This window comes from Stegostoma tigrinum, chromosome 7 (assembly GCF_030684315.1).
Source record: "Stegostoma tigrinum isolate sSteTig4 chromosome 7, sSteTig4.hap1, whole genome shotgun sequence".
Taxonomy (NCBI): domain Eukaryota; kingdom Metazoa; phylum Chordata; class Chondrichthyes; order Orectolobiformes; family Stegostomatidae; genus Stegostoma; species Stegostoma tigrinum.
The window spans coordinates 7,068,458-7,081,200 of record NC_081360.1 but is presented as its reverse complement, the minus strand read 5'-3'; the positions used below and the strand labels follow the sequence as shown (position 1 = coordinate 7,081,200).

Sequence of the window (12,743 nt, the reverse complement as noted above, 5' to 3'; positions counted from 1 at the left end):
AGACATAGATAAGCTGCAGAGCTGGGCTGAGAGGTGGCAAATGGAGTTTAATGCAGACAAGTGTGAGGTGATGCACTTTGGTAGGAGTAACCGGAAGGCAAAGTACAGGGCTAATGGTAAGATTCTTAGCAGTGTAGATGAGCAAAGAGATCTCGGTGTCCATGTACACAGATCCTTGAAAGTTGCCACCCAGGTTGACAGGGCTGTTAAGAAGGCATACAGTGTTTTAGCTTTTATTAATAGAGGGATCGAGTTCCGGAACCAAGAGATTATGGTGAAGCTGTACAAAACTCTGCTGCGGCCGCACTTGGAGTATTGTGTACAGTTCTGGTCACCGCATTATAAGAAGGATGTGGAAGCTTTGGAAAGGGTGCAGAGGAGATTTACTAGGATGTTGCCTGGTATGGAGGGAAGGTCTTACGAGGAAAGGCTGAGGGACTTGAGGCTGTTTTCATTAGAGAGACGAAAGTTGAGAGGTGACTTAATTGAAACATATAAAATAATCAGAGGGTTAGATAGGGAGCGCCTTTTTCCTAGGATGGTGACGGCGAGCACGAGGGGGCATAGCTTTAAATTGAGAGATGAAAGATATAGGACAGATGTCAGAGGTAGTTTCTTTACTCAAAGAGTAGTAGGGGAATGGAACACTTTGCCTGCCTTCGCCAACTTTAGGTACATTTAAGTCGTCATTGGACAAGCATATGGCCGTACATGAAATAGTGTAGGTTAGATGGGCTTCATATCGGTATGACAGGTCGGCACAACATCGAGGGCCGAAGGGCCTGTACTGTGCTGTTATGTTCTATGTCTGTGCTAGCTGAATAACATTCTAATTCAACTTTCCAGCTGCTGGTCCATAGCCTTGCATGTTCCAGCTCTTCAGGTACAGATCCTGGGTACTTTTAAATGAGTCAAGGGTTTCCACCTCAACCCCCCCCAACTAGGCAGTAGATTCCAGACCCCAATCACTCTCATGTCCCCTCTAATCCTTCAATTTTACATTCTCAGGATATTTGAAAGCCTGTTGTTTAGCAATCTGTGTGATCGTTTTTAAGTTGTGTAAATTATTGGTAGAAGCTTCTCAGTAATAATCGCTGCCTTCTGATATCAAGCACTGTGTTCAAGTGTGTCATAATTTCTTTGTGAAAAGAAATGACTTGAAGCACTGCAATAAAATATACAAACACTAATAGAATTCTTGATGCATCAGAAAATATTGGGAAATTGTCTGACTGCTGCAGGTATAGATCAAGCTTTCTCCTTTCAATGGTACATGCACAAGCTGTAGTGTCCTAGATTTTACCTAATGAAACAGACAGCCACTGTAAAACATCAAATTATTGATGAACCTGAAACTCCAAAACGACTGCACGTCACTTTAAAATAATTTACTTAATTAACCATCCACTGGAGGGATTCCCATTGACCCAGTCGGACCAGTGCCTTTGGAATCCATAGGCTGTTTGATCATTGAGGCACAAGCTTATCCCTTTCATAGCCATTGTTATGCCACAGGTTACATGTTAACTTTCAAAGCAACACAGTACAGGTAACAGTACAAAGAGGTGTTGGCTAATGCTGTTGGGAGAATTTAAACTAGAAAGGCAGGGGACTGGAACTTGAGGGAGAAATAAGAATAGAAAAAAAGAACAGAAAGGCAAAAAGCAAATATGGCATGCAGACAATAAAAAAACTGAGAAACAAATGGGGCCATAGCGCAAAATAAAGCTAATATGATGAATTAGATTAAAAAGACCAAAAAGTCTAATAGCTATGCATCTTAATGCATGGAGAATTCATACTAAGGATAGGTGAAACAGCACTGCATGTAGACAAACTGTTATGATTTATTTGCAAATACAGCGACATGGCTGCAGGGTTACAGAGAATGGGAACTGAACATCCAAAGACATTCAACATTTTGGAAGGACAGACAAAAAGGGGAAACAGGTGAAGTAACATTATTTGTAAAGTAGTAAAATCTATGCAGTAGTGAGGAATGATAGTAAGAAATAACACTGTGCAATCTGTATCAGTGCAGGTAAGATACACCAGGGGGCAAAAAATGTTGTTGTGGGTTGTTTAAACTCATGCTGTACATGCTTGGGAGTTTGATCAGGACAGTGTGCAGGGAGCTTTACATTCATAGACATGGTAGATGGAATTTAATCCAGACAAACATGAGGTGATGCATTTTGAGAGGTCAAATGCATAAGGAAAGTATACAGTAAATGCTGTAACCATAAGGAGTATTGCTATACAGAGGGATATTTGCGTCCAACTCTATTGCTTCCTGAAAGCAGCAAGTGGATAACATGGTAAAGATGCTTGACTTCATCAATTGTGGCATTGAGTTGGCAAGTCATGTTGCAGCTGTAGAAGAGTTTAGCAAGGTCACGTGAATTATCGTGTACAGTTCTGATCCCCACACTAGGACGGAGGTGAAGGCTTTGGAGAGGATGCAGAAGAGGTTTACCAGGATGTTGCCTGGATTGCAGTGTAATAGTTATAAGAAAAGGTTGGACAAACTTGGGTTGTTTTCACTCAAGCATTGGAGGCTGAGGGGTGACTTGATAGAGTATTTAAAACTATGAGAGGCATGGATAGGATGGATAAAAGATATCTTTTCCCAGGGTAGGAATATCAAATATTAAAGGGTACAGGTTTAAATTGACGGGGGAGAGTTTAATGGAAATGTGTGAGCAAAGTTTTTGTGCAGAGGCTGGTAGGTGCCTGAACCACAGTGTCATGGGAGGTGATCGAAGCAGATACAATAGCCAAGTTTAAGAGGCATTTGGACGAATAGATGAACAGGCACAGAGTAGAGGCATATGGACCATGCGCAAGCATATGGGATTAGTCTAGAAGGGCATCATGGAGAGGACAGGCTTACCATTACTGAATCCCCAACTATCCAAGCGTTACCATTGACTGGAAACTGAACTCGACTAGCTATGTAAATACTATGTCTACAAAAGAAGATCAGAAATTAGGAATTTTTAAATGATTGCAAAACAATTTTGCAGGACACTGGTAATGACACTTTTGGAACACAGCATTCAGTTCTGGTCTCCCTGCTGAAGGAAGGATGTTGTGAAACTTCAAGCAGGTGGGGAGGGTTCAGAAAAGATTTACAAGTATGTTAGTGTTGGAGGGTTGACAGGCTGAATAGACTTGAGGCTATTTTATCTAAAGTGTTGGAGGCTGAGGGGCGACCTTACAGAAGTTTATAAAATCATGAGGGGCATGGATAGGGTGAATAGCCAAGGTCTTTTCCCCAGGGTAGGGGAGTCCAAAATTAAAGGGCATAGATTTAAGGTGAAGGGGAAAGATTTAAAAGAGACTAAGGGGCAAACTTTGCATGCAGAGAGTGCTGCATGTATGAAATGAACTGCCAGAAGAAGTGGCGGAGGATGCTACAATTAAACTCATTTACAAGGCATCTGGATAAGTACATGAACAGGCAGGGTTTAGAGAGATGTGGGCCAAACACTGGCAAATGGGACTAGATTTATTTAGGATACTGGACTAGTTGGACCGAAGGATCTGTTTCCATGCTGTACAGCTCTATGACTCTGTGATTAACTCACGTCCTGACTCCTCAAAGCCCGCCCACCATCTGCAAGGCACAAGTCAGGAGTATGATAGAATATACCCCATCTGCTTGGATGGTGCAGCTCCAACACCACTTAGGAAGGGTGACACCATTCACAACCTAACGGCCCACTTGATTGGCACCATATCCACCATATTCAATACTCACTCTCTCCACGCAGTAGCAGCAGTGTCTACCATCTATGAGGTGCATTGTGATTGTGGCATTTTGGTCTCCCTTGAGCACATGGACGGCAGCGGTTCAAGAAGGCAGCTCATCAGCACCTTCTCAAGGACAACTAGGGGCGGGCAATAAATGCTGACCCAGCCAGAGATGCCCATGTACCACAAATTAATAATAAATATTCAAGCTTCAGCAAGTGGTCAGCTAGTAGCTAGTGTAGGGAGACACACACATTGGTCTAAGAGTTCCTCACACATAACCACTTCCAAAAAGCAGATAGAAAACAAAAGACTTGCACTTATAAAATGCTGTTTATGCCCTCATAATGTTCTAATGTATTTTTTAGGCAATGCAGTACTTTTCAAATGCAGCGACCTTTAGTTTGTAGGCAACAGAACTACCGATTTGCATCCAGCAAGACCACACAGACACGAGTGACATGAATAAATGGTGTGTTTGTGCTATTTGGATGAGGGACCAATTTTGGTCAGGTCATCAGCTTTACATTTCCTGCAACGTTCTATATGGTGCTGCATTGCATTCACAGCAGAGAAACAAGCTGCTTGGGTCCAAAAGGCCCAGCCAATGTTTCGGTTCCACGTGATACTCCTCTCCACCTACTTCAGCAACATGCCTTTCTACTTATTACTCTTTTCTGTATTGATCTCACTTCCCCTATATTTATTGCCTCAACATCTCCCTGTGATTAGAAGGCACACTGCAACCACTCTCTTGGGGAGATGCTCCTCCTGAATTTTCCAGTAGATTCATTAGTACCTTACATTTATAGCTCTAGTTTTATCCCCCCTCCTATGGGGGTGTAGAGATATGTCACTAGATTAATAATCCAGCACCATAGACAAATGTTCTGGGGAAACGGGTTCAAATCCCACCAAGTCACTTAAGATCTGGAATTACTGAAGCTAGTCTAATGGTGGCGATGCAATCATTGTTAATTGTTGAAAAAATCGATCTGGTTCACTGATTTCCTTTAGAGAAAGAAATTTGCCAATTTTACTTGGTCTGGCTTCCATGTGACTCCAGACCCACAGTAACAGGGTTGACTGTTTTAACTATCCTCCAGCAATTAAGAATGGATAGTGAATGTTGGCCCAGCCAGTGCTATCCTCATCTCATGGATAAATTAAAAATAATCAGCCTATCACTACATTTTGATAGCCACATGAAATAAGACAGCCATAAGTTTTGCTTGATTGTTCGAGCTTTGGATAATAGGTCTCACCAACACTAAAGTAAAGGTAAGCATGCACATTTTTTTTTACCCATCTCGAAGACCTGCTGTGTGTTGCTAGATGGTTCCAGTTCTGCAGCTAATTGTGTATCATCCTGGTTGGAAGCGTTCACTGGTACTTCACTCTCATCCCCTGTTAGTGTGGAGCAGCACAAAATGAAGCTATAAGACAAACATTTCAGGACTAAACAATAAACAACTGACAAAAACAAATGTACATTCCCCCTGCAACCCCACAATACAAGGCCATTCTTGCATCAACTTCATTCCACAAACAGCAGGATTGTGAATGCTGCTGCCACTCTCTTTGCATTGAAGTAATGCAGAACTGCTCAGCCTTGCTAAGAAACCAATTTCAATTGGGAAATTAATCCATGGGCTGTGGATGCACCAAGAACACTGACACACAAATATGATCCACCAAAGTGCAGTACAGTACATGGAGACTTGAGTGAGGCCTGAAGCACAGCCCTGTTGGTGCTCAATACTCTGAATATGCTGTCATTACTGTCTAATCCCTTAAAACACTTCATAAAACATCAGCATTGCTTAGTCATCTATAATAGTGACAGCTTCCCTCTAAAACAATACAATCTTACTGCTGTAGGACATGTTGCAGAGGAGTTGCCAATATAAGAACACTGCTGCTGTCTCAAAAGATATCCATTTGGCAAAGCTGATCCAATAGTGATGGTACTGATTAGAAGGTGCTTTCCCATTCTGTTGCAATGTCAACTTAACACAGTACGCTGCTCATTCTGTGCTTTCTTGATTACTAAGTTACAGATCACATTTCAATTCTATTCAATGTTGCAGTAACAACAACAGGTAGAAATCCAGATAGAGAAGTCATCCAGGGATACCACTGAATAGCCATAAGCAGCAAACAGCAAGTGGATCAGGCTCATCTAGGACTGCCCTACAGCCAAATAACCTGGTGATATACAATGTCACAACCCAACTCAAAGAAATACTCTTGCTGCACTGGTCTCAGTGTCGGAGATGGAACTGGAGGGGCAGATTAAGAGAAAGGAGTGGAGGGGAAGATTAAATTGTGGAAGTGGAAGGGCAGATTAAAAGAGTGAACAGGAGGGGGAGCTCTTCTGGGAGGAAATCTGCCATTCTCACCTGGTCTAGCCTACATGTGATTTCAGACCCACAGCAATGTGGTTGACTCTTGACTGTCCCCTGAAATGGCCTGGCAAGCCACTCAGTTGTACCACCTGCTACAAAGTCTCAAGAAAAAAAATGAAACTGGATCAATCACCGGCTACAATAACTGCAGAAACAGACCTGTTGACTCTGCAAAGTCCTCTTCACGAACATCTGGTTTCTAGTCCAAAATTAGGAAAAATGTCTCACAGACTAGTCAAGCAATGGCTTGACAGAGTCATTCTCAGATCTATAGCTTAGAGACAATGTGTGAGACACCACCATGTCCATCTCTGGATATGTCCTGTCCCACCAGCAGGACAGACTCAGCAGAGATGAGAGCACAGTCCAATACAGTCAGGAGGGAGTCCTCACCATTGAGTTTGATCCCATAAAGTCTTATGGCTTTCGATTAAACATGGGCAAGGAAACCTCCTGCTGATTACCACGTACCATTGTCCCTCGGCCGATGAATCAGGAATCCTCCATGTTGAGTACCTCGGCAGTGGCACTACTGATTAAGCTGATTGGTCTTAAAGGGCATAACTGCTAGAATGGGCTGTGGCATATGGTGAGGAATAAATATAATTGATCTCATCCTTACCAATTTTTTGGGTGCAGACACATCCATCCATGGTAGTATCAGTAACAGCAACCATGGTACAGTCACTGTGGTGACGAAGTTCTGCCTTCACATTGAGAATACTCTCTATCGTGTTGTGTGGGACTATCATTGTGCTAAATAGGACAGACTTCGAACAGACCTAGCATCTCAAGACTGGGCATCCATGAAGCACCGTGGGTCATCAACAGCAGCAGAATTGTACTCCAGCACAATCTGTAACCTCATGGCCTGGGATTTCTCTCACTCAAGAATTACCTTCAAGACAGAAGATCAACCCTGGTTCAATGATGAGTGCAGGAGGACATGACAGGAGCAGAACAACACATACCTTAAAAATGAGGTGCCAACCTAATGAAGTTACAAAGCAGGACTACTTACATGCCAAACAGCATAAGCAGCATGCAGACTGTTGAACAATTTGGGATCCTGTCACACCTAGTCATGAATGGTGGTGGACAATTAAAAAACTCACTGGCGGCTCCACAAATATCCTCATCATCAACGATGGAAGAGCCTAGCACATCAGTACAAAAGCTAAGGCTGAAGCATTTGCAGCATTCTTCACTCAGACGTGTCAAGTGGATGAGCCATCCCCATCTTTACCAATGGTCCCCAGCGTCACAGGTGCCAGTCGTCAACCAATCTGACTCACTCAATGCGATAACAAGAAACAGTTGGAAGCACTGCATACTGCAAAGACTATGGGCCCTGACAACATTGAATTGAAATGAGTTAGTTTTACTGTCATGTACACTCAAATGAGTGCAGTGAAAAGTTTGCAATGTCATTGTTTAGGGTGCCATCTTAGGTACAAGATACCAAGGTACAGATACGTAAGTATTTGGTACAAAATTAAAAGAATAATAAATAAAGTCCAGCATAAGAATAAAATGGAAAAAAAGTACTCTATTCACAATACTTTCACCCCAATCTATGCCAGTACCTGTTCTCCAGATTGTATCGGGCCAAGTCTCCAGACCATGCCAGGCTTCAATCCTCGAGGCTTCGCATCCAGTCTGCACGGGACTCGCCTCCCCGCTACAGCCTCCGGTCCGGGACTCGCCTCCCCGCTACAGCCTCCGGTCCGGGACTCGCCTCCCCGCTACAGCCTCCAGTCCGGGACTCGCCTGCCCGCTACAGCCTCCGGTCCGGGACTCGCCTGCCCGCTACAGCCTCCGGTCCGGGACTCGCCTCCCCGCTACAGCCTCCGGTCCGGGACTCACCTCCCTGGCCTCTGGTCTAGGACTCACTTCTCGTGCCAGCCTCCAGTCTGGGACTAGCCTCCCATGTGGCATCTGGTCCACTGGTTGGAGTTATACTTGGCACATAGGAATACAGCTGATTGTTGGAGGTCAGTCAAGGACGTCTCTGTAGGAGTTCCTCAGGGTAGTGTCCTTGCCCAAACCATCTTCAGCTGCTTCATCATCTGTCCTCCATTATAAGATCAGGGTGAAGATGTTCTCCAATGCTGCTCAAATATTGAAGCAGTCCATGTTCAAATGCAACAAGGTCTGAACAATATCAGGCTTGGGCTGACAAGCAGCAAGTAACCCTCCTACCAGACAAATCCCAGGCAATGACCATCACCAATAAGAGACAACCTAACCAGTGTTGCTTCACATTCAATGGTGTTACCATCACTGAATCCCCATCTATCAATGTTATCATTGAACAGAACTCAGATGGACTCCTCACATAGTGTGATGGAATACTCCACAGTTGCCTGGATGGTGCAGATCCTCCAACAACACTTAAGAAACAGACACCATTTAGGTCAAAGCAGTCCACTTGGTTGGCACAACATTCACAAGCATAATCTCCCTTTACCGCCAATGCTCAGCAGGAGTGTGTACTTCCCACAAGGTGCACTGCAGAAATTCACCAAAGATCCTTAGACAGCAGCTTCCGAACCCACAACCACATCCATCTAGTAGGGAAAGGGCAGCAGATACATGGGGACACCACCTGCAAAATACCCTCCAAGCCACTCACTGTCTTGGAAATATATCACTGATCCTTCATAGTCACTGAGTCAAAATCTTAGAATTTCCTTTCCAAAGGGCATGGTCAATCAACCTATAGAACATGCACTGCAGCAGTTTAAAAAGGCAGCTCACTGCCAATTTAAGGGTATCTAGGGATGAACAATAAATGTTGGCCTGTCAGCACTGCCCATATCCCATGCATGAATAAAAAGAAGTCAAGGGGCAGATTGAGAGTTAGGAGTAGAAGAGAGTTAGGATTAAGAGTTGGGAGAGGACGGACTGAGAAATGGGAGTAAAAGGGCTGATTAAAAAATGGGAATGGAGGGGAAGATTGAGAGATTGAAGTGAAGGGGTGCATTGAGAGATGGAAACGGGAGGGGCAGATCAATAGTTACCGCCTAGAGAAAGCTTTGTTTAATATTTTCACGAGAAGTGGATTTAAATTTAATATGTCAGCCACACGTCCTTGGTTTCAGGAGCAATGGAGAGGTCAGGAACTGCTGGGGAGATTAAATTGATAAGTGTTTTCTCCAGCACACTTCAAGGGCTGGGAAGGGCCACAGTACTTGTCCCAGTTCTTCAGGCAAACCTTCAGTCTCCCAGCTACTTATTGCTGCCTTTAACTGTAGCTGAACCTATCTCCACAATCGTACATGGTGACATTCTCGCCTGCCAGTAACTGGAAAGTAGCTTTCCACAGCCCTCTTCCCAGACCCAGGATCTCATTATGAGTGCAGTACACAGGACATCCCTGACTGCAGCTGCATGCTGTTGGTTTTCTTGCTTGGCATCTGGCCAGCCTGCTACTTTAGCCAGTTGCCGGTTAGGAAATAGAAAGAAAAAGTTCTACAAAGGACATGAATTGAGTCAGGTGCCCACATCCCTGGTATCACCCAGTGCACCTGACACTCCCTGGAACGATGAGGGCCGCCAAGGTAGTCCTGGTTTCTAGTTTCTTTCCAAGCCACTCATCATCCTGACTTGGAAATATATTGCCGTTCCTTCGTTAACTCACAGTAAAAATCCAGGAACGCCATGACCAAGGGCATTGTGTATCAACCTATAGAACGTGGGCTGCAGTGGTTCAAGAAGGCAGCTCACCCAGCACCTTCTCAAGGGGACAGGCCACTGCTGGCCAGTCAATGACGCCACATCCCATGAATGAATAAAAAATGTTTCCTTTTCTGAACGCTCAGTATGAGCGAGATGTGGCAATGGATGATTACACTGGGGAATAAAATCAGACTCTTCACTCAGGGTTAGCCACGTTTGGCACTGCCAATCTGCTCAGAGAACTAAGTAAAACCCTGACTCAGAGACTGACAACAAGGCAGCACTCTCTGCCATGTCAAGTAGTTAAGGTGCATAAGATGAATCCATTTGGGGTTTGGCAGAGAGAAAAATGGTGATAGGACTAGGTGAAGCTTGAGTGCAGGAGAAACACCAGAACTTGTATCCTATCCCTGCTTCTCCTGTGTGTTACATTTTCACATAGCCTCCCTCTAGATTTTGATGCTGGTTCTCTGGCTTTGGCTCCTACGGCATTCCAAGAATATAGATAAATCAGAATTTGTATTCCCTATCTAAAGTCAGGATGGGATTTGAACATTTTTTTTCCATTATGGCGAGGGAATACTTTGGATTGAAAGTTAAATTCCCTTCAGGTTTTGCTGAAATTTAATGGTGGCTGCAAGACCCTCTCAATCCTTTACCTGCACCAGGTTCAGGTTCTTCATCTTCATCCAGAACCACCAACCTGAAAACAAATGAAACCATGTCAGATGGAGAAACCTGGTGACCACCCCATTAATTTATATCAAAGTTCACTTTTCTCCAAAGCATGCACCGACTAAACTCAAGAGCGAGGTCACCACTGAGCCAAGGTTTGATGTGATCGAGACAGATTTTTAAAAAGAATTGGGGCTGGTGGGGGAAGAGGGGGGAAAACGAGCTGCGCTCCAGATATGGTGGAGTTTGAACTTAAATGGAATCAAAATGGGGCCATTCTAGAAGGAACAACTAAGGTAGGAAAGAACAAGCGCTCCAAATCTCTTTCTCTTCCACACTCTTCCTCCTCTGTACCTGCATGCTACACGGGAATTAAGATTCAACTAATCTCCTACTCTCATACAATTATTTCCAAAACCCTTCACCTCATTCAAGTCTCTCTACACTCCCAGAATCCGTGCTGAGCATCGGTGTGCCCACCACTGGCTCCCATGTGCCTCAATTTCACTTTCTGATACTGATGGTGTCTTCTAACTCACTCACTGGGTGCATCAATAACATGATTTATTAAACAGGGCATATTTATAATGAAACTTCATCATCTATGAGGCCTTCCAGTAAACACAAAAACTAACAAGCTACTTTACTAATCAAACTAAATGTAAGTCTCCACATTTTTCCACAATAAAAATGAAGAGCCTTGTTGTGTATCCAGCCCTGCAATGGCAGAATAACAAAAATGGATCTGAGATCATGCACAGGATAATAGTTATGATCCTGCTTTTAATAAAACAATTCCTTGCTGTGTGACCTGTGTTAGCCTTTGATGGATGATTCTCAAACATTACTATCAGCATGATAACTGTCTCAATAAACTGCTGCTGTTTCCTCGTACCTGTTGTGTTTCTTCCTACTTGCTGAGCAGCTCTGATTATGAACTCATGATTAAATATGAGGAAAGGCTGGAAATTAGGAGGAACTTTAAATCAATCTTTCCCTCCACCCAAAAAAAGCTTCCTTTTTATTTCCTGAATTCCTCAGTGCATCTTAGAATGTAGTTTATTACACAAAGATGTTCCATGCTGGAAGAGAGCTTGGTCTACAGTGTAGACAGAAGAGGTCACACAATTAGTGCATCAATATTCACTATTGGAGAGCAAAATCTATTTGTTCCTGCATTTTTAAAAATTTGAAATAATGTACTAATTCTTTCTATTTACCTGTTGCTCTCTTTTTCTCTAGTTGCTGACCCTCCTTACTCAGCATATGTCCTGCTCCCTGACCTTCCCACTCCTCACATCTCCCACTCGCTGTTTCCCTGTCCCCCACCAAACTTATGATCTCCCAACCACTCAAAACAATTTAATGCTCTCATCCTAAAGACAAAGGCCCATGGAAGTTTTGAGTTAGGTCACTGGTCAGCCGTGGTCTGATAGGCCTAGGGAGCTAAATCACCTTGACCATCAGACAGAGGCAAGAATGAACCAGGGCAGCCATCAGCAATGAAACCAGGTCTATCCTACTCATTACGGCTGGTCAGCAATGTGTGCCATAGCTGATAACACATGGAAACTCTTTTTGTAATTAATCCCAGTATTAACAGATGTGTGGTAATTCTTCCACATGCTGATCAATTTGGGGTGAGTCATCCTCAGCACTGGGGTCAATTTCAGCTGATAACCACCACAGAATGAAGGCAGGCTACAAATTTTCAAGCAGCATTGAGATTAGAATAAAGTAATGACCAAGTTCATCCTAGTATATACTGTACACATGCCTTATAGTCAAAAACATTTTATAACAGCATCTGCTCTGATTGATTTCTTAATCTGCCTGGAACTTACTCCAAGAAAGGCATAAAGTAAGTGTGCAATCAATGAACAATGCAGCGGCTGACTAGTGAGGTACAGCTATTTCTATCTGGCCTCTGCTGTTTGTGATTACAGGAATCTTTACTTACTTGTCTATGTCATTAGTTACACATTCCTTCTCTTTCTCCTGACTCTGGTTGAGCTCCTCCTCAGTCAGGTGATGAAATGGGTCTTGCAAGCTCTGTGAGTTTGAAAAGAAACAACCAAAACATTGAAATCAGACACTGTGAATTGCACTAACTGATTATTCTTGAGTCTATTATAACAAAGAAGTATAGATGATACATGCTTATTTAGTTCTGGAATATGAAGTGGCCACGTCTTCACTGAACAGGTGCAGTAATGATTCGCA

The 12,743-nt window shown here is 43.5% G+C and overlaps 1 protein-coding gene across 3 annotated transcripts in view; it reads right to left on the bottom strand.

Annotated features, from left to right (window-relative positions):
* Positions 1-12,743, bottom strand: part of LOC125453942 (islet cell autoantigen 1-like protein) — a 94,680-nt gene that overhangs the window by 17,767 nt on the left and 64,170 nt on the right. For all 3 annotated transcript variants that reach the window (XM_059647025.1, XM_059647026.1, XM_059647024.1), the window contains 3 exons: positions 12,481-12,572; positions 10,505-10,548; positions 5,062-5,163 (listed from right to left, as the gene is read on the bottom strand). In XM_059647025.1, the coding sequence (XP_059503008.1) occupies positions 5,062-5,163; positions 10,505-10,548; positions 12,481-12,572 (238 nt within the window). The remainder of the gene's footprint in view (positions 1-5,061; positions 5,164-10,504; positions 10,549-12,480; positions 12,573-12,743) is intronic.